The following is a 22,082-nucleotide window of genomic DNA, read 5'->3' as shown; positions in this document are numbered from 1 at the left end:
AGTGAAATGATCACATAAAATATTTCTCCGCAACAATGTGCTCTTACTCCACCTTTTTTTTTTTTCTTTGTTTTTTTACAAAACTACTTCAAAGACAAATCCAGATCACAGCACTGCCCCTCTCTCTTTCTCTTTCTCTATCCGGAACATTGAGGTAAAACTCAGTAAATTAGAGGTAAAAGGGGAGTGTGTTCAGTAAATAACTTAAAAATTATCAAAAAACCTCTCAATATTTCAAGTAAAATAAGATATACTAATAAAAATTATGGTAATTATACTTATAAACATCATTTGTATCTTTTTCATTGTATTTTTTGTCCCTAAATAAAAAAAACTAACAGCAAAAACACTTCAGATGACAGTGTATCCCTCAACGCTTCACCAAACAAAGTACCGCCTCCGAGCCCCTAGCTCCAGCCAATCAGAGCTCAGAGACGCTGAGAGTGCAGCACATTGCCATGCTGCCAGCTTGGTGCCTCCATTAATGGTCCAGTAGAGTACGAGTGGAATGCAGCAGAGGATCATGGGGGCGGGGCAGTGGGTGGGGGGAGTTTTTGGGCGGGGTTTGGGGGAGGGGGGTGGTTATGAAAGTGTATGAAATCTGGCCCATCAGCTGTTCCTCAGAATGACTGCAGTATACCTGTGCTCCCCTTCATCTCCCATCCCCCCCCACAATCACCACACAAGTCTCCTCCCTCTACACATCCCCCACCCAAGCCTTCCCACCCTCCCCCCAACCACGTCTCACCGCACGGCCTTGTGCTTTCCGCCACAGCAGCCACATCTCTCCCCGCAGCGCAGGCAGGCGCGTAGAGGCAGGTAGCAGCACATGCAGGGCACAAAGAGTGATAGCGCCAGCAGCGCCATCCAACGGGCGCAGCAGAGCGGGTGTGGTCGGTGGCCCATAGAGTCCTCGCATGAGCATGGCTCCCAGAACTCACCCTCTGAGTCTGACATGCAGTGGTAAAGCAGACTCTCGGCACACCACACGCACGTCCACTGGCGCAGGCAGTGCAGGGCAGGGTCTGGAGCGTCCCGGCAGCGACCGCGCCCGTTTTCCGAGGCGCTGAAGACCGAGCGGCAGTACACGCAACGGGACGAGCACGAGGATGAGCCCTGGGGGCATGGGCTGTCATCGTCGGGTGAGATGGCGTCTGCACCCCCGCTGGTGCCGGCGCCACCCCCTCTCTTACGAGTCCGAGAGCGAGGTGTGGCAAGCGAGGTATGGATGCAGCACGGCGAAGGTGAGCCCTTGCCTGTCTCCTGCGGCGATCCACCGGCAGAGGATGAGCCCGGCACGGCGTTAGGCATGCAGGTAGGAGAAGAGTGGTGCTGAGAACCTTTGGTGTCCAGCATGACGGTAACCTCACAGCCTGTGATTCCCACACCTGCCAGTTCCTTCTCGAAGCGCACCACGCATAGCTCTGACTTGTCTGGCCCACCACCCACTACCACGCCCCCTGTCAGACCCCCCACCTTGGTCCGCGTTGCTCCAGCTCGCCGGTAGTCTTCATAACCCCGGGAGCCCCATAAATCCTTGCAAGGGTCGAGACTGTGCAGGTCACCTTCCTCCAGTAAGGATATGGTGGGGGACAGAGGCGACAGAGGGGAGGAGGCTGGGGGTGCCAGCGGAGGCGTCGGGGGAGCAGGTGGAGGAGGCGGAGGGGCCGGAGGATTCAATACGGCCGCCACTTGTGAGAGCTGGTGCTGGGTGGGTCGCGTGTGGACCTGGACAAAAACAAGTGACGAAAGAACAAATCACCACAAAGGACATGCCTACACAGGCCAATATTTAACAGCTGTAGCTATAATCAAAGTTAATAGGGCAGGTGAAAGGGGTGTTACCTGGGCAGGGGTCTGAGTAGTGACAGCATGCCCCGCCCCATACCCAAACTCTTCCGCAGAGGAGCGCACAAAGCAGGTGGAGGAGGACTCGCTGGTCACAATGGTGATGGGCTTGGGCAACATCTCCTTCCTGCTGTTGGAGGACGACTCACTTCCTGTGTGTGACTGTGACAGACTGCAAGTCATCAAACATGCAGAACCGGCTAATGCTAATGCTAACAAGGAGCCCTCACAAGGCACAGACTTAACACAAATATGCTAATAATACACAGTGCTGCTGGGCCTGATTTACAGCACTGATACGCTGCCTGTCCAAGAGTTTACAGATGCTGCTTCTAATAAGTGAATCCAGCTCCTATGAGGGTCAGCTGCCACTAATGGCAGGAATCAGCTGTGCACAAACAACCTGCATCCTCATAGACAGGGAGTACCAGTACTGGACTCAGGAGCAAGAAAACTGGATAAATTTGAATTGATTTGCAGTGAGATTTCAGCTAATCATCCATAATCAGTACCAGACATCACTAATGCTTCTGTGGCTGAATGCAATCAAACTCTTACATTAGTGTTGCAACTAGGGCTGAATAATGCCTAGATTTGTGGACCAGACTCAGGCCTGTGTTGGATGATGTAATAAAAGTAGTGAGGTGATAAAATAAACTCACTGCTTGACCGTCGTCTTCAGTGTCTCCCTCTTCTGGCGTGGAGGATGAAGGCGAGTCGGATCCTTCAAGACAGAAATGATGGAGAAATTGACAGAAAATTTGATTCTCTTGCCTACAAAAATTCTATCTTTGTATATTTTATGTAAACATGTACATAAAATGCAATAATATAACTGTTTTTATGTTAAATAAGCACATAGGAAACTCCATAAACTTAATTATGAGAGAGTTACATCTCTGACCACCAAAGTTTTCCAATCTCTGCTTTTATCTGATAAAAAATATCCTGTATTAGTCCCACAGCATCAGTGAGGAATCCTGCAGTACCTCTGTCCAGCTTATCAAGGACACTTTGGAGGCCCTTCTCAAATGAGATGGCATCGGCTGGACTCTGGAAGGTCAGGCCAAACTTCCTCTCCTCCACGCGCCAGTGATGGAAGATGGGGTTCACTTTGTTGTAGACAAGCCCCTTCTGCACGGTACACTCCAGCACAGGCTGCACAGAGAGACCGGGGTCAGTGGTGCCAAAAAAGCTGTCGGCTCAGAGAGGCACGGAGGGCATGGAAAGCATAAACAAACTCACCGCTCGATCTCGAAGTCGCTCTCCGCGAATTACGTACTCTCTCCGCCCTCGGCTCTCGGAGCTCCGCCCCCTGCAGATGATCACGTGGCTGAGGCCGCCCCCGCCCAGGGGCACCCAGCCGCCACTAGAGTCGTCGCGGGTCATCACCACGGCTCGGACACGCACACTGTGGGGGGGTACAGAGTGTAAGGGCATAGTCTGACCATCAGAAATAACCACACACACACACAAATAATCGCTGCACAGTAGAACAGTCCACCACCAACACACACATATAATTCCTTTTGAAGGTCATGTGTTGTCAAGCTGGGATTCTGATTTGTCTTTGTAGAAATGTTCTATGAACGGTTTTCAGTAAGTTTTTATTGTTTTTCCCCTAATTTCGTATTCTCTCCCTAATTAAGCTGAGCCAATTACCCCCCTATCATTGCAACTCCCCCAACAACAGGAGAGTGCGGATGAGGGCACACCTTCTCCAAATCATGTAAAGTCAGACCCCGCCTCTTTTCCAACTGCCACCAGTTACAGCATTACTACATGCTCTGAGGAAAGTGCTGGACTCCCAGATCTGATACATCCGCCAACAGATACCTGTGCCAGCCAGCATCAGCTGCCGGCTGAGAGGGCATGAGAAGGTGCATGGAGAGATGGGCATGACTGAGGAACAGATACCAGATGAGTGCAGATTAGTGCTATAGGCAGTTTTTTAGAAGAGTTATGGCTGATTGGGACAGGGAGTTACCTGACCTTTTTAATGATGACTGTGAACAAGCTACAGCTTCAAGATCTGAGAAGTGTGATACTTTCGTAAAAGTTATAGGTCTTTAAACTTTTTGCATTGTGTCCTTTGTATATTGTTTTGGTTTTCTGTTGTGTTTGTGGAAATGCATAAACTAAATACTGCATAAACTAAATTCTTCATGTAAAATGTAAATCAGACAAAGTGTCTGTAATACCAACTTGCCATTTTTGTTGTGGTTTCAGATACATAAATATGACATCCAATGCAAAATACACTGCCTGGCCACCAAAAAAAAGAGATCACACACTAATATTTCATGCTCCCTAAACCACTCTTTCACAATTCCAGCCCGATGAATCCTGGAATTGTCATCTTGGAATATGCCCGTGCCATCAGGGAAGAGAAAATCCATTGAAGGAATAACCTGGTCTATATTCAGTATATTCAATTAGTGAGCTGACCTCATTCTTTCAGCACATACTGTTGCTGAACCCAGACCAGACCAACTGCAGCAACCCCAGATAATTTGCTTAGATAAAATCCAGGTGGCAAGAGTCCATAACCTGAGAGATCCACACCCATATTTGATTATGATCTTGTTAGGAAAATACGTTTTAATTTTCCTTTTTTTGTTTGTTTTTAAATGCAAACTTTAAACAACCAATTAGACAATAAATGGATAGATCAATTAAAAGAAATTCATCTACAACCAAAATGTGGGGACAGTAGGGAAAATAAAAAAGCACAATGTTTATTAGGTTTTATTTGATTTCAAACAGTAACCCACAATATTTCATAGCTTATCTGCTCAACTTTAATTTATTTATTATTAAACATCCAATCCTGAATTTCAGTCCTGCTACACATTTGAACAGAGGGAATTTAGGACCAGTATGAGATTTTCACAAATTCAATAATGATGTGTTTTTAAACAAGTGATGTCAACAGGTGATTGTAATCATTATTTGGTACAAAAGCAGTATCCATGAAAGGCATAAACATAAGCAGAGAATTTACAGTTTAAAAACATGGATTGGAAGGCATTTGCATATTTTTCACTCTACAGCCCATAATTTCATTAAACTATTCAAGGAATGGGGAGGAATTTCAGTGTGTAAAGGGCAAAGACACACCTGTGATCTCCGATCTCTCAGGCGGCACTGCATCAAGAACCAGCATTCGACAAAAGTTAATAGAATCACATGGACACACCTTAATCAACAACAAGCTCTACAATACAAAGTATCTATATTTACTAATACCACTTATAACTTTACTGTACAGAACAAAAGCTTTATGCTATCCAAACACAGTGTATTGTCGTCAGACAAATCAGTATTGCAGATGTTTTTTGAAACAATAGACGTCACATACACCAAAGATAAAAAGGACTATTCAGACTGTTCTCAGAAAGTCCAAAAGCCAGGTTCTGTCATGTTATGGGGGTGTGTCTGTACACTTCTGGGATTCAACCTTGATGCAGAAAAGTACACTGAGATCTTAGAGCAACATATGCTGCCTTGAAAGCCACATCTTTGGCAGGGATATGCACAGTATACAGATACTAGAAAAGTATCTTAGTATACTTTTTCATTAAAATAATAAAATACCACATTTATATAGTACCAGAACATTAACACAATTGACACTGTGCACCACGTTTGACAACAAATATCTTGTTAGCTTAATAATGCAAGAATGCCTCAACACGTCATCAGAAACCATACATATGGCTAGAAATAGCTAGAAAGAAATCCTACAATTAAAAAAATGCATCATCATTGTCCTCAGGTAAAGATCCATTGTAGAAAACAATCAATAATACCATTATTTCTGGGCAGCTGTTTTTTCACACACTTTGAACACTGTGGCTTATTTAACGGTGCTGCTAATACATGTTTTGTTCGTTTGTTTGTTTTTGTTAATGGGCTAAAGAGCTTCATGAAGCCCAAATACGCCAGTTTAATCAAAACATTGAAAATCTAAGCTTTCTGTAAATAAACAAAAGTAATTTACTCACATAACTGATTTACTTGAATAAACTGTTTTCAAGAGAGATAAGTGTGTACATTTATCCAGGTCTCATCAATATAACAAAATATTTACAGCTACTGGATGTTATAACTGGATGTTAGAACATGGACTGCAAGTTTTAGTCTGGTGGGACCTGTTTATGTAAAAAATATTTTTTCTAGTGGGTGTGGCCTACATTCAGGTGCGCTTAATAGCCCGGAAATGATGGTAATCGCCCCTTCAAAGTTTCTGCAATGGGTTTACTGGTTTTATTTCTCAGTTTTCAGTCACAAACACCTGTTCTGAAATATAATCCGTTGTCTGAGACAAGCTCTGTGTTGTCTTTGAGTTTCCTGATGGCTGTGTTTACACGAGGTCAGAGTGTGATATCAATACATGAGCTTGTAAACATTGTTTTGAATCACTCATTTGAATTTGCAGTCGATCCATGAAACAATTTGACCGAGTCAACTCTACCCTCAACACATCATGTAAGTTCCTTAAAGCATCCAAACATCACACAGATAACATGATAATTCACTAAATATCAGCGAACGTTAACTTTCTTGTGTTTTATGGTTAGGAGGGCCTCTCGGACAAAGTTAACTATCAAAGAAATTCCACAAACATATTAGGTTCTTACTTAAAATAAGGAATGAACATTGTCTCACTGTGATTTTTATTTTACTTTAGATATTTAGGCAGGTATCGTATGAAAAGTCAATATTTTGGTATTATGACAACACTATTTTTAAAAGGACAATGCAAAACCACATATTAGGCATGGCTGTGGAAGAAGAGGGTATGGATACTGGCCTGGACCTATCGGCAGTTTTGACCTGTCCCCAGTAGAGAATGTGTGCAGAATTTTTTATTTTGGAAAATGTGATAATAATCCCATACTGTTACATACCTTAAGATGTGCTTACAGAAAGAATGTATGTATATGGATGTATATTAATAAATTAAATTAAGTAGAGCAGATGAAACATGAAATATATTGGGTTCATAGTATCTGTTATCAAATAAAAGTCAAAGTACAAGTAAGAAACACTGTTATTAATAATAAAAACTACTTCTGTTCAGCCTCCATCTCACATCCTGGGCCTACCCGATCACACTTTGTCTGATTAGAGAGGCATCACAAAAATTGGTGATGAGGTTGGAATGTAATTTTAAGAAACACATGATCATTATTTTTAGAAAAAAACTTTTACATTTTTTTTTAAAAAGCTTTAGTTCATCAGTCTTTAGCAATAATGAAAAACCTGCATAAAATGAAGAGACTGGATGATCAAACAGATAGATTAGTTTAATAGGATCCATTGGAACAGTAAAGCGGATACCTTGTTTGGTCAAATACAAAATAGCAGGCGTGAAAGGTGCCAAAAATCACAGTCCAAACAAAAGGGCCAGAATTTGGTCTCAGCCTGGACCAACTAAACCATGGTCCAGTTTGTCTGCAGTGTGAAAACACTTTTTTGGATTGTTTGGACTTTTAAACCAGTTACTGGAAGCTGAGACAGAAAAAGAGGTGCAGTTGTGACAAAATTTGACTCCCCTTGGTGTGATTCCTGCATCTACTATAACTGTAGATTAACCATATTTATAAACAGAAATAAAAGGGAATCAGTTAATCTATTTTGCTGCAGGACGCTCCTGCACTTAAAGGGAGTAGGACACCTGAAAAGGCGACTCGCCAAACTAACAACACACCGTCTGACTTGCAGTGTTTAACAATTCAATTAACATGAAGTATAGGAAGGTTCTGTCCTCGTAGTTGATGACAGAATGTAGTAAAATTATTTTGTGCACTCAGGCACCAAACATAACTAAATGTAAAGAATACAGTGCAACAGAAAACAATGCTCTGAACAGATTAGTGTATCTATACCCTTCAGATATTTAATTATACTGATCAAAATTAATATTGTTTGGACACAAGGTTAGTTGGCCTGGTGGCCCAAACAGCCAGTGCACAGTCTAATACGAGTCTGACCCAACTATATTTATATACAGAAGACTAATCGTGCTGGGATGTGAGTACACTGGAGTCACAATATAACTACATTGAATACTGCTCGGATCCTATCACCTGTCTATTCATCTTAGAACAATCATCAGCTGATACTGATACACTTCCAATGTACACAGTGTACCATCACCCTGTACACACACTCCTGTAACCTCTATTCAGGGTTCTCCACTATTCTGTGTGAGTCTGGTGGAGAACCAAGGTTTGTGCAGGCTCATTTCCGATCTGAGAGCTCAGCTGAGGATGATTATATCAATGACAGGAAGAACACTGGGTTTTAACGGATGGTCATGTGACCTAGGTAACTGTAATCTCACTGTTTATGAATGGGGAGGAGCTTCCGATCCGTTTAACTGGGAGTCTGAATGGAATGGATCTGAAGAACACAGCACTGACAGCAGAACCGCAGAATAACTGAATGGTGAGAAGAGGGGTAGGGGGTGAGGTGAGATGTGTGTGTGTGTGTGTGTGGCAGGGGGTTGAGCATAAGCTAGTGAGCATCAATGAACACTCCTACTCTACACTTGCACACTCTCTGAATACCTATTTCTCTACCCTACTGTTTCTATACCATTCTCTACCCCACTCTCTCTATACCTCTCTACCTACCCCACTCTTTCTATACCTCTCTATATACCTTTCTGCAACTCTCCACCTCTTTCTTCTCTCACCCTTTCTCCACCTAGCTCTCTCAATACCCCACTCTCTTTCTACCTTTCTCTCGCCTCTCTCTCTATCTTACTCTCTCAATACCACTCCTCACCCCACCTCTCTCTACCTCATTTGCTCTACCCCACTCTCTCTATACTTCTCTCAACCTCACTCTCTCTACCTCATTTACTCTACCCCACTTTCTCCCCTCACTTTCTCAATACCTACCCATACCCTACTCTCTCTATACCTTTCTCTTGCCTGTCTCTCTACATTATTTTCTCAATACCACTCCTTAACAAACTCTCTCTATACCACTCTCTACCCCACTGTCTAGACCACTCTCTATACCTCTCTTTACCTCACCCACTTGACACCTCCCTTTTCCCTCACTGTTCACTTCACTTTCTCAATACCTAACCTTACTCTACTCTATCTCACTTTCTCTCTATACTTTTCCCTCGCCTCTCTAACTCTCTCAATACCACTCCTTCCCCCTTTTTTCGACATCACTCTCTACTCCACTCTCTCTACACCACTCTGTATACCTTTCTCTACCTCATTCACTCTAGCCCACTCTCTCTATACCTCCCTTGTTACTTCACTCTCTTTATACTTCTTTCAACCTCAGTGTCTCTCCCCTTACTTTCTACTTCCTTTTCTCTACACCTCCTTCTTTATTTCACCTCTATACCTCTCTCCACCTCAATCTGTTTATATAGCTCTCTCTAACTCCTACCCACTCTATCTACCTCACTATTTCTACACCTCTTTCTTTATTTCACTCTCTCTATACCTCTCCCTACATCACTCTGTCTGTATATCTCTATCTAACTCCTCCCCATTCTCTCTACCTCACTATCTCTATACCTCTCCCCACCTCACTCTATATATATATAATTGCTTCTCCCCATTCTCTCTCTACCTCACTCTATACCTTTCTTTATTTCACTCTCTCTATACCTCTCTCCTCTCTACCTCATTCTCTCTATCCCTCTCTCATCCACTCTCTCTGCCTCTCTCTACCTCACTCTCTCTATACCTCTCTCATCCACTCTCTCTATGCCTCTCTCTACCTCACTCTCTCTATACCACTCTCTACCTCCCCTTCTCTCTCTCTGATCAGCGGATCCGCCGCGCTGCTTGTTTTATGAATGAAATTTAATCAGAACGGTTCGATTGAAGCCCGGATCTGTGCGTCCGCGCGAGCGCGTGAAGAACGGCAGGGAGATGAGTGGGAAGAAGGAGAGATGGAGGAAGCTGAACGGAGGGAGGGGGGGAGGGGGAGGAGGGGTGAGAGGAGGGTGGGGGTGAGGAAGAGGGAGGAAAAAAATCACATTTCATTCATAAAGTTCGGCTTAAAAATCATAATGAAACTCGAGCCGCACGCAGAAAAAACAACGGAAAAATCCGCCGCGCGCTCGCGCTGCTCCCCGCTCCTCTATCTCGCCTCCTGCAGCAGCCTCGCGCCGTTAACGGATCTGAAACAGCGACGGGGCCGAAAAAACACGCCGTATTTCTCTTCATCCACCCCCCCACCCTCACCCCACCACCACCATCACCACCCCATCACACCCCCCCCCCCCTCCAACATATTACATTCCCGGTTCGGTTCGGGCGGCTCGGTTTCTCGCTGCGTATTCGGGAAGCAGCTCAATCACACCGACGGCAGTCCGTGCTCTCAGATCCGGTACCTAAGCCGCGCGAGCGGAGCGGGATCAGCCCGGCGGTTCCGCTGCTCCTCGGTGTCCTTCCCGGGGAGGCGGCGGAACCGCGCGCTGCTGATACCGAACCGCTACGTAATGGAGCTTTTTTTAACCAACTACATCCGCCTTACAGCACGAGCCCGACCACCCAAACACACACACTCACACACACTGAGAGAGAGAACTAGCAGTGGTAAAGACTTACTCGCCCTCCATGGCTCGGTTCCGCGCGCCGCTCGGTTCCGCGCGCCCCCCGGTCTCCGGGCTGCTTTATTTCCCTTCTCGCCAGAACACACACGCACGCGCGCGCGCTCACTCACTCAAACACACACACACACACATATATACACACATACATACACACACAAACGCGCGCGCGCACCCCCGCACACGCGCGCTCACTCTCTCTCTCCGTGATCCGCGGCTCTCATCATCCGATCCGCCTCTCCGTCCGCCGATCTCTCGCGCCGCGGCGGCTCAGGATGGGCTCGAGGTTGCAGCGGCCATTTTCCGCTGGCAGCAGCGGCAGCATCCTCCCTCCTCCAACCCCCCCCGCCCCCCCCCACCTTCCCCCCTCCCTTCTCCTCCCTCTCTCATCCTCCCTCCCTCTCTCACCCCCCCTCTCAATCACTTCCTCCCGCCTCTCCCTGTACTCTACCTGCCGCCGCCAGCAGCGGATCACGCGCTCACACTCGCATCTCGCGTCTAATCTAATCTAATCTAATCTAATCTAATGTGGTGCATTAGGAATCGGACGCTGTTTCTGTTGTCTCTCCGGGGCCGCGCGGAGCGAAGGGACTCGGGGAACGGTGGGCAGGGCTTAGCATTCGTGAGAAACGTTTGCTCAACACGCGCGCACACAGCATCCAGACGCGAGGTGAGGTGGAGAAATGAGCGATCTGGTCACCTGTGGGTAAACTGGTCTAACGTGAGCGCGCGGGGCATCAGGCCTGACGCCCACAGAGCCGCGCTGAGGTTCAGCACCGCGGACAGCGCCCCGCCCCGCGCCCCGCCCCGTCCCGCGCCCCGCTCCGCTCAGGAGCCATGGCGGGATCCTCAGCAGCTTCACCGCCTCCATTCATCTCCAGCGCCCCATTCATGCTCACCGCGAGCCACAGCAAACAGCCCGCCATTGATAAACACCCGGCGCTCAGCGGCTCTCACTCAGCGCGGTCCACAATCGCGCAGATAATTGCATTTACAGATACAAGTTACACATTTACATCCAACAGGAGTATTGTATTAAGTGTGTTTTATAAAAGCAGAAATGTGACATTGTGTGTGATATTATTACAGCAGCAACAAACCCAAGCTGACTAATACACCCATATCCAACTTTAAAGATACATACAGTCTTTAGAAAGGCTTCTTTAACGGTGAATTAAACGGTTATTTGATTGGATTAATGGTTATTTAGAGTATATGGTTCTTCGCGGAGTTCTTTGCTCTACAAATAACACTAAAGTACGAAATAAATTAGCCTGTAAGTTTAGTAGTCTACAAACAACAAATCAGTCTGTCCAGCAATAATAAAATATTCCTATATAGTATGTGTCAAAGGTTTCGACACATCTCTTCTCATTCAAGGTGTTCTTTCTTTTTAGGAATTTAAAATGAAGACTTTGAAGCTATACAGGAACACATGTGGAATTATTTTGTTAACAGAAATAGTATCTTTTGTACTTTTGATTATTCTAAGTAGCCACATTTTGGCTTTGATGAAAGACCTGCACATCTACACAATATACATTTTCTCAGTGGTTTTATGAGGTAGAGTCACTTGGAGCAGTTTTCTTAGCATCTTATCAGAGTTCAAAGTCAAAGTCAAAGTGGTTTTTATTGTCATTTCAGCTATATACAGAGTACACAGTGAAACGAAACAACGTTCCTCCAGGGACCATGGTGCACATAAACACAGTGTAGACAGAACAATAAGTGCAACAGTACAAAAGTGCAGACAGACAATACAACACAATACAGACAAAGAATAATAAATAACAAGACAGTGTGCAAATTATGCAGTGTGCAAAAAAGACCAGTGAGGTAGTAATTACCTCTATTACACAGTGTGCAATAGAGTCCAGTGAGGTAGTAGGGTTTTTAGTGCTTCCATTTTCTGGGGTAAGTGGGGTAAGAGTGTGTGTGCATGTACAGAAAACCATCAGTTCAGTCTCTGCAGTTGAGGAGTCTGATGGCTTGGGGGTAGAAGCTGTTGCAGAATCTGTTCGTGCTGGACTGGATGCTGCGGTACCTTCTTCCCGAAGGCAGGAGGGAGAACAGTTCCTGGAGGGAGAACAGAGTTCCTGGGGGTCCTGAACAATAGTTAGCTGCTTTTCCTTTATGTTGTGGTCCAGCTCACTTTTTAGTTTACTAAGTACTCAATTTCATGTGTCCCATAATCAGTCTGTTGTTGTTTATCTACAATGTAGAAAATAAATTTGAATTTGAATAAGAAAGTGTGTTAAAACCTTTGATAGGTACTCTGCAATTTAGTTGTATTAAACTCGGATACACACTTTGTATCATGACAAATGCTTCTTACCGATACTAGTGTTTTTAATTTGACGTCTTAAGCCATTCTAATCGGCCACAGCATGCAAAAACAACAGATATAAATGCAAACATTAGTGAAGTGAGTTCAAATGAACCCCAAAATAACCGGTAACAGTTATAAAGACAAGATAACCAGCTACATGTACTAGGTTAGTTAACCTATAAAAGCTACACTAGCACAGCTAACCAAGTTAACAAGCTATAAAATGTAGACTAGCACAGCTAACTAACCAGTTTACATAACTAACTAGCTGTAAAAACTACATTAGCACAGCTAACTAACCAGTATATGTAACTAGCTAACGATTAAGAAATTACACCAGCCCAGCTCATGCAGCTTTGCCATCAAGGTGCCGGCGTCAGAGGGAGCAAAATTGGCTCTGCTCCCTCTGGGTGGGTAGATGGCGCTCTCTCCCCACATCACTCCTAGGGTGATGTCTGCAGCACAGGGCATCTGTGAGCTGATGTATCGGAGCCAAGCCACTGTGCTTTCCTCCAAGCGCGCTGGCTGCTCGGTAATGCTGCATCAGCAGCAGCTCGAAAAGAAGCGGTGGCTGGCTTCACATGTATCGGAGGAAGCATGTGTTAGTCTTCACCCTCCTGGTGTGTTGGGGCATCACTAGTGATAGGGGGAGTCCTAATGAGTGGGTTGGATAATTGGCCGTGTAAATTGGGGAGAAAATGGGATAAATTTGAAATAAAATTATATATATATATATATATATATATATATATATATATATATATATATATATATATATATATAAAGAAACTACACCAGCCTTGCTACCTAACCAGCTAGCTTAACTAGATATAAAAAATACAATAGTATTGCTAACGAGTTAACCTAACAAACTATAAAAGCTACAATAGCTAGCATAGATAACCAGCTAGCTTAACTAGATATAAAACTACTAACATAGCTAACTTAACTAGCTGTAAAAACTACACTAGCATAGCTAACTAACCAATTAACTAGCTATAAAAACTACACTAGCATAGCTAATCAGCTAACATAACTATATATTGAAACTACACTAGCATTGTTAACCAGCAAACTTAACTAGATATGAAAACTACACTAGCATAGCTATCTAACAAGCTAAATTAACTAGCTATAAAACTACACGTGTGTTGCTACCCAGTTAATTTAACTAGATATTAAAAACTACACTAGCATTGCTAACCAGCTAACTTAATTGAACAATTGTCAGTTGCTAGTTGGTGATATTAGAAAAAAGATTGTCTGTTATGGCTTATTTAGGTCTGAAATCAAATCCCTGCCACCAAACCACAACGTTAGGTACACACACACCCACACACCACTTCCCTCTCTGGTGGAGCCGTTGTACAGACAGTTCCGAGTGTTTGATGGTCAGTCGCACCATATTCAGGACGATTCTCTTTATCCGACATTAAAGACTCCTGACTCTCCTTTACGCTCTAAAACAAGCAACAGTACGGACGGATGATCGTTTGTGAGGATCTGCAGGTAAAGTCTGATCTGAGGGGATCAGATGAGTTATTTGTTTAGTGCATAAGCAGCCTGAGTCTGTCTTTATGGCCCTGCCTGCTAAATAAAACCTCTGCCTACGTATTTTTAAGATGTCTGTATTGCCCAAGCAGTTTAAAAGTAGGGATGGTCCCACTAATCATCTCCTCAGCCTGAGCCAATTAAACAGCGTCAGCTAGAGGGGAAACAGGAAACTGTCAGTATTGGTGGGCCATGAGCTTTATTGTTTGACATTCTTAAAAAAAAACATGATTATTAATTCTGATACTTAATATGGTACTTATACTTATACTTAATTGATCACTCAATTACGGGGGGGATTGGCACTGTAACATGGCAAGATTAAATGGTACTGACACTAAATCAGCATTTTTACAGTTTAACAGTTGTTGCCAAAATATTTTACATGTTAAAAAAACAAAAAACAAACAAACATTGCTTAATTTTTGTAACATTCTATATTACTTTATCACTCACCTTCTGCATATACAGTATTTAAAAAGTGAAGATGGTATCATTTTTTTAATTAATTGTGATCATATTGACACTTGATTGAGATTGTTTGTGGTGGACAGAAAACTGAAATCTGTTTTAGTGAACCGGTATATACAAAACTACTTAAGAAACATTAATCTCTAACATTTTACTACAGTAAGTAAATTATTTGCATTATTAGACCTCTTTGAAGAATCAAAGAGTGGCTACACAGTCCAACAAATACACAGAGAAACCCCAAATACACAATTAAATTCTGTCCGATACATAGCTTTATTACGAGTGTTTACTCCTTCTTATCTTGCGGTGAGAACTGGATTTCATAAAAAAAAAAATACAAATTGTTTAAGGTCAGAAAAAGCATTTTTATTCTTAAGAATTATCACAAATGTTTGTGACAATAACAAAACCAAACAGCTCCTTTTTATGAACTGGAGTCATTAATGGATACGAGAAATTATCAATTAAAAAACACCCCCAAACTTTTTCCCTCAACACCGGGCAGAGCTTCTGAAAGTGCAGTAATTCTGCAAACACTAATAGACAGGTAAATGGGGTTTTGGCTTCTGACAAAATTCAACCCTGCAAATATCAGCCAGACCCACACACCCTCCCACTTTCACTCCTACTTTCACTAGTTAATATAATAAAACAAAAAAGTCTTCAAACAAAACAAACACCAACATGTGGACAATAACTTGGGTACCCAAGGTGTGGTGTTACTTTACCCAATTCTCAGTGATAAATCTGTGCCTCTGTGATGCAAGTCTTTTATTGAAAACTTCGCGTTGTACACCAATCACTCTCTCTCACAGACCAACCAAAACTGTCAACATGCAGGCACAAGAGTGTAATTGCTGATATAAGAAGTATAGACAGCCGCACATTTTGGTAAATTAATCCTGTCTTTGTGAAAGCACTGTGGTCTGAATGTCACTTTCGGGGGTAAATGTGGCATTAGCCCAATTAATCATTATGTGTACATATACAGGACAGGAGGTGAATCTGTCCCTGCTCTACACAATCATCTCAAGCTGTCTTGCATATTCAATGACTTGCTGGGCCAGCTCTGTGGAAGGGATGGTCACTTCCTCTGTCCGCTGCTGCTGAGAGCTGAAGGAGTAGTAACCATCAGGGCTCTGTGTCCAGCCTCTCTACAGGGATACAACACACAAAAGGTCAAAAAGGTCACTATGATATCACTCAAAGCAACTATACCCTTACAGAAACAGCAAATCACCATAATTTATTTGGCCTAAACATTGGTAAATTCCCCAGTTTTCTAATAGTACCCATACAAAAAAATCCATATAAAAAAAACTGTACACTCACTTTCTTAGCATATTCGGTCATCTTTTTCGGTGAAGAGAAGAAAAGCACCCTTGTGGCCTCGTTGAACTGGATCTGCTCATATGCCTTCTCTATACAGCCCGCAATCTCATCACTAAAAAGAAAGAGTCACAGATTTGTACTGAATGTAGAACCGCACACTCACATTTTATAAATGCATAAATAGTTTGATTAATTACCATTTTAATTTAATGTATACATAGGTTAATGCTAGTGATGCATTATCCATAACCAAGTTTAAGTGTTTTCTACATGTGCCTCTCTGCTACAAAACACCTGATAGTATGAAAATCATACTAATTTATTATTCCAGCTGAATTAGGTATGTCAGCCATGTCTAAAGCATGGGACTGGAATGGGAATTGTGGTCTTAAATCTACTGTGAGTTGTTGCCCTGTGGTTTTCCTGTTCAAACAACCAGTTCACCTCTGAAAAGGTTTAATAATTATTTAATTAGTTGGACCAGGTGTGTGGGAAACTGGGCGGTGAACAGTGGAACTTCACAAGCAGGACTAAAGGTCCTGTCTTAGACCGATTTATTGTCTCAAACACATCTTTGAATGTCAAACCCAAAGGTTTTCAGCCTTCAGGAGAAATAATGGGATCAGCCCCAATGTTCCAATTCTTGAGTAGGGGACTGTACTTAAAATCACTTTAACCACTTTGTTTAAATACATTACATTTATTAGTCCTACATAAACCCTAAAAAACCATGCTGGCATTAGAGGAGTTACTACTGAAGTACTGCAACAACAAATTATCCTTACCGGATAGTGTCGAGAAGAATGTCTATGAAGAAATTGTAGCTCTCAGCAGGAATGTTTCCTTTTGCAAGAAAGACCTTGTTGTAACTACCTTCCATCAAGTACTGGAAAAGAAACCAGACACAATAAGTTACCACAGGCAAAAGAGTATACAGAATAGAAATGGGACTGGCCCAATCCAATATTGATTCAGCCTCGGTAAATAAATAATTCCTTGCTGCTTTGACTAAATAAGATTTTTTTTTTTTTTTTTTTTAGATATTTCAGTGTAGAAATGAAATAAAGAAAGACTTGTTACTCGCACTGAATTACACCATTTAGTCTGTTTAATCAGCATCTGCCACGATTTCATGATTGTTTATGCTAAAAAAGCTGTAATGACTAAGCTAGTTAGTGAAATTAGCTGTTTCAAGTAAAATGTTGCTTGTTTAAATGTATTTTAGTCTGGGAATGCCGAAAAGCAACACTGTTGTAGTGTATGTATTTTCTAAAAATACACTAAACTTCAGCTAAGAGTAAAGAGATTATATGTATATATATATGTTATTTTATCCTTTTTTTCAATTACCAGTAACTGTCTTTAGTGGAAAATAGTGGATTTCACAGCCTTTTGGTAAATTTACACCCTATGGAGATTCTGTTTAAAAAAAAATACTCTAAAATGCATTTAAATTCAGTGATTTCATCTATATTTTTCATCTGTACTTAAGTCTATTTCAGCATCGGCATCAAGCACAACACAAACAATATTTGTGATAACATAAAAAAGTAAATAAATAAAAACATTAAGTAAAATAAAAAAAAGAAAGATGTCTTAAATGTGTATTAGAATTAAATGGAAAAAAATGTGGATCAGCCTATCATAATTACAACATGTGTACTGACCCACATCTGTCACAGTTCTTCACACTCACCTGCTCTAATGAGACTGGATGTCTAATGTACACATTGGTCTGAATGTCCTTAGCACTGAGTCTCTCCAATTCTGTGTGAAACTCAGACACTCTGTTCTGGGACAGCAGGAAGAGCAGGTTGAGACCCAGCAACTGGTGCATGTACGCTGACTCTGGTAATTCATCCCTGTTTAAGATATGATGACCAACTGTTATGAACCAATAGAAAATTCTATCATGCCAAAGGTTTACTGTTTCTTATTAAACACCACCAACCACAAATTACAATTCTACATACTGGTATGCCAGCAAGGGTAATAGAAAATAAAGGAGTTAAAACTTTCTGATATGAAAGTAAAAATTACTTGTAATCAAAATAGTAACACTTCAGCTGAGCCATGTATCGTTCAAAAGAGGGGATGTCTTTCTTTAGGATGCTCCACAGTGCGCCAATCTCCAGCACATCTCCTGCAAAACACAACAGCTGAGTGTTGAAATTCACCATTGCTAAAAATACATATATTTTTATATGTCTTCCAGGAATATACTCACGGGCCAAGATCAGCTGCTGTTTGGTGAGTTTGGTCCCAGTGGTTGGCAAAAAATTAAGTTCCAAAAGAGATATCTGCAAATCAAATATTTAAAAAGCCTTTAAAGGGTGATGGTGATCAATGATCACTTAACATTTGGTGAAAGCAAATGGAAGAAAAACAACACTAGAACTCAGGGATCTGTATAACAGTGAAAGTAAGACCTTTTCTACACACTCACAGGATTGGGACAGCTGTCTAACATCAAGAAAACCAACATTAATCAGTGAGGCTACCCATCAAAAACGACTTCAATTCGCAAGAGATCATAAAAATACAAGAAGAGAAAGAGAAGCAGCTGAAGTGATGCACCCAACATGCTTAGTGCCTACCTTACAAGCCAGTGGGGGCATTGCAATAATCTGGGGTAGCTGAAGGTGGTCAGGTCTAGGTTCAGCAAAGTTATTTATGTGCCAAATGTGTCACCTGACTACCTAAATATACTGACCTACCAGGTTATTCCACTAATGTATTTTTCTTCCCTAATGGCACAGGCATTTTCCAAGATGACAATGACAGGATTCATTGGGCTCAGATTATTCAGGCAGCATCAGACATCATTTTTACACACGGATTGTCTAAAGTGCTGAACTCCATTGAGAATCTTTGAGATGCTGGAGGAGACTTTGCGCAATGGTGCAAATATGAATGTTGTGACATTGTAGAAATAATAAAAGCTTAATTCTATATATATACACTGCTCAAAAAAATAAAGGGAACACTCAAATAACACATCCTAGATCTGAATGAATGAAATATTCTCATTGAATACTTTGTTCTGTACAAAGTTGAATGTGCTGACAACAAAATCACACAAAAATCATCAATGGAAATAAAATTTATTAACCAATGGAGGCCTGGATTTGGAGCCACACACAAAATTAGAGTGAAAAAACACACTACAGGCTGATCCAACTTTAATGTAATGTCCTTAAAACAAGTCAAAATGAGGCTCAGTATTGTGTGTGGCCTACACGTGCCTGTATGACCTCCCTACAACGCCTGGGCATGCTCCTGATGAGGTGGCAGATGGTCTCCTGAGGGATCTCCTCCCAGACCTGGACTAAAGCATCCGCCAACTTCTGGACAGTCTGTGGTGCAACGTGAGGTTGGTGGATGGAGCGAGACATGATGTCCCAGATGTGCTCAATCGGATTCAGGTCTGGGGAACGGGCGGGCCAGTCCATAGCTTCAATGCCTTCATCTTGCAGGAACTGCTGACACACTCCAGCCACATGAGGTCTAGCATTGTCCTGCATTAGGAGGAACCCAGGGCCAACCGCACCAGCATATGGTCTCACAAGGGGTCTGAGGATCTCATCTCGGTACCTAATGGCAGTCAGGCTACCTCTGGTGAGCACATGGAGGGCTGTCAGCCCTCCAAAGAAATGCCACCCCACACCATTACTGACCCACTGCCAAACCGGTCATGCTGAAGGATGTTGCAGGCAGCAGACCGCTCTCCACGGCGTCTCCAGACTCTGTCACGTCTGTCATGTGCTCAGTATGAACCTGCTTTCATCTGTGAAGAGCACAAGGCGCCAGTGGCGAATTTGCCAATCCTGGTGTTCTCTGGCAAATGCCAAGCGTCCTGCACGGTGTTGGGCTGTGAGCACAACCCCCATCTGTGGACGTCGGGCCCTCATACCATCCTCATGGAGTCGGTTTCTAACCGTTTGTGCAGACACATGCACATTTGTGGCCTGCTGGAGGTCATTTTGCAGGGCTCTGGCAGTGCTCCTCCTGTTCCTTCTTGCACAAAGGCGGAGGTAGCGGTCCTGCTGCTCGGTTGTTGCCCTCCTACGGCCTCCTCCACGTCTCCTGGTGTACTGGCCTGTCTCCTGGTAGCGCCTCCAGCCTCTAGACACTACGCTGACAGACACAGCAAACCTTCTTGCCACAGCTCGCATTGATGTGCCATCCTGGATGAGCTGCACTACCTGAGCCACTTGTGTGGGTTGTAGAGTCCGTCTCATGCTACCACGAGTGTGAAAGAACCACCAACATTCAAAACTGACCAAAACATCAGCCAGACAGCATAGGTTCTGAGACGTGGTCTGTGGTCCCCACCTGCAGAACCACTCCTTTATTGAGTGTGTCTTGCTAATTTCCACCTGTTGTCTATTCCATTTGCACAACAGCACGTGAAATTGTCAATCAGTGTTGCTTCCTAAGTGGACAGTTTAATTTCACAGAAGTTTGATTTACTTGGAGTTATATTGTGTTATTTGAGTGTTCCCTTTATTTTTTTGAGCAGTGTATATATATATATATATATATATATATATATATATATATATATATATATATATATATATTTTTTTTTTTTTTTTTTTTGGCAATACAGTGTGTATAACATAACACATACACACACATATATATATATATATATATATATATATATATATATATATATATATATATATATATATATATATACATATACACACGTGTGTGAGTGAGTGTATGTTACACACATACACACACATTACTCAGCCAAATGTCGCCATACATATCCAGCTGTATTAGACTAATAATTACGAACTAAGCTAATGTTAAAATGCTGATATAAGACTTAATTAGTTGATTGGGTTCTGATTGTGTTGTTCCAGTGGTCAGGTCTAAATATCAATTATTTAACTATAAGTTAGCTCAAACAGAGCGGCGTTCATTATCTAGCTAATTTGTTAACTCAGCTGACTGCACAGCTTGTTAGTAACACTACATTCATTATATTAAAAAAACACCGCATTATTTCACAGAAATAACATATAAATATAGGAGGTGCTCCATCAATCAGCTGTTTATAACTAATTAACTGAATGTATATCTCAGATAAACACAAACAGACAGAGCTCGGTGTTTAGCCCTTGGCTAATCGCTAACTGCTAATGCTGCGCGAGCCGCGGCTCCGCTCCCCGAAAACAGTAATAAACGCGGGTCTCGTTGATCTATCCGGCTAAACAGAGAACTGCCCGCTTTACCTTCAGCTTGGTGAGGATCTCTCCGCACTTGTTGAGGTTCGGACTCTTCTTGTTCCACTCGGTTTTCAGGGTTTCATACAGACCCGCGGTCTCTCTCAGAACAGCCGCCATGGTGATTCTGCAAAACCCACGACACCGGCCGCCTGGAATACGGCCTGCTACTGTCGTAAAATGCTGTTGCTATGGACACGAGAGGTCGTTCCCAGACAGCTAGAGAGGAAAAGACCCACTTGACGGGTTTGTAACTAACTTAATGGACAGTAGAGGTGTTCTGTTAAATCACAAAGAAATTGTTGACCAATTTGATTTGGATTGTACTCACAAAGAATATCTGAAATTGTGTAAAGCCATTCCTGTGGCTTTGATCCATCTGATACAAAACATTTTACCGCACTCTAGTGTTCCTACCCAAATTCACAAAAGGGGACGGCAACTTAACAGATAAGAAGTGTGATAATATTGTTCTCACAACTGCCTTTAAATCTAAATTGTTTAAGCACTATGACAAAAGAATATCTGCAGCGGTAGATCCAGTCATTGCTGCAAATCTCCACATCTTAAGTCATCTCTACACATCTTAAGTCCGTATGTGCCCAAAAAATATCCTCACATATTGCCAAACTCCTTTTGTTTTGAATGCTTGCAATTTTTTTCCCTTTTGCCCTACACTGTTGTATGTGCCTTTTTCTATTTTCCCTAC

General features: G+C 42.5%; 2 protein-coding genes across 3 annotated transcripts; both read right to left on the bottom strand.

The window, feature by feature from the left end:
- Positions 1 to 737: 737 nt before the first annotated feature.
- On the bottom strand, positions 738 to 10,771 carry spred3 (sprouty related EVH1 domain containing 3). Of its 2 annotated transcripts, XM_022679771.2 has the most exons (6): positions 10,446 to 10,771; positions 3,094 to 3,259; positions 2,838 to 3,006; positions 2,511 to 2,572; positions 1,846 to 2,010; positions 738 to 1,728 (listed from the first exon to the last, which is right to left on the bottom strand). In XM_022679771.2, the coding sequence occupies exons 1-6, from the start codon at positions 10,454 to 10,456 to the stop codon at positions 745 to 747; spliced, it is 1,557 nt and encodes a 518-aa protein (XP_022535492.1). In that variant the 5' UTR covers positions 10,457 to 10,771; the 3' UTR covers positions 738 to 744. The 2 variants fall into 2 exon arrangements, with proteins under 2 accessions (XP_022535492.1, XP_022535493.1); XM_022679772.2 differs by lacking the exons at positions 3,094 to 3,259; positions 10,446 to 10,771 and having other exon boundaries at positions 1,846 to 2,020; positions 2,838 to 2,987.
- Positions 10,772 to 15,055: 4,284 nt separating this feature from the next.
- psmd8 (proteasome 26S subunit, non-ATPase 8) lies at positions 15,056 to 21,595 on the bottom strand. The gene is made up of 7 exons (XM_007235655.4): positions 21,383 to 21,595; positions 18,361 to 18,433; positions 18,174 to 18,276; positions 17,830 to 17,995; positions 16,919 to 17,019; positions 16,134 to 16,245; positions 15,056 to 15,955 (listed from the first exon to the last, which is right to left on the bottom strand). The coding sequence occupies exons 1-7, from the start codon at positions 21,491 to 21,493 to the stop codon at positions 15,818 to 15,820; spliced, it is 804 nt and encodes a 267-aa protein (XP_007235717.1). The 5' UTR covers positions 21,494 to 21,595; the 3' UTR covers positions 15,056 to 15,817.
- Between the last annotated feature and the right edge of the window lie 487 nt (positions 21,596 to 22,082).

Source organism: Astyanax mexicanus, chromosome 9 (assembly GCF_023375975.1).
Source record: "Astyanax mexicanus isolate ESR-SI-001 chromosome 9, AstMex3_surface, whole genome shotgun sequence".
NCBI lineage: Eukaryota > Metazoa > Chordata > Actinopteri > Characiformes > Acestrorhamphidae > Astyanax > Astyanax mexicanus.
This window is presented reverse-complemented; position numbering and strand designations above follow the sequence as displayed.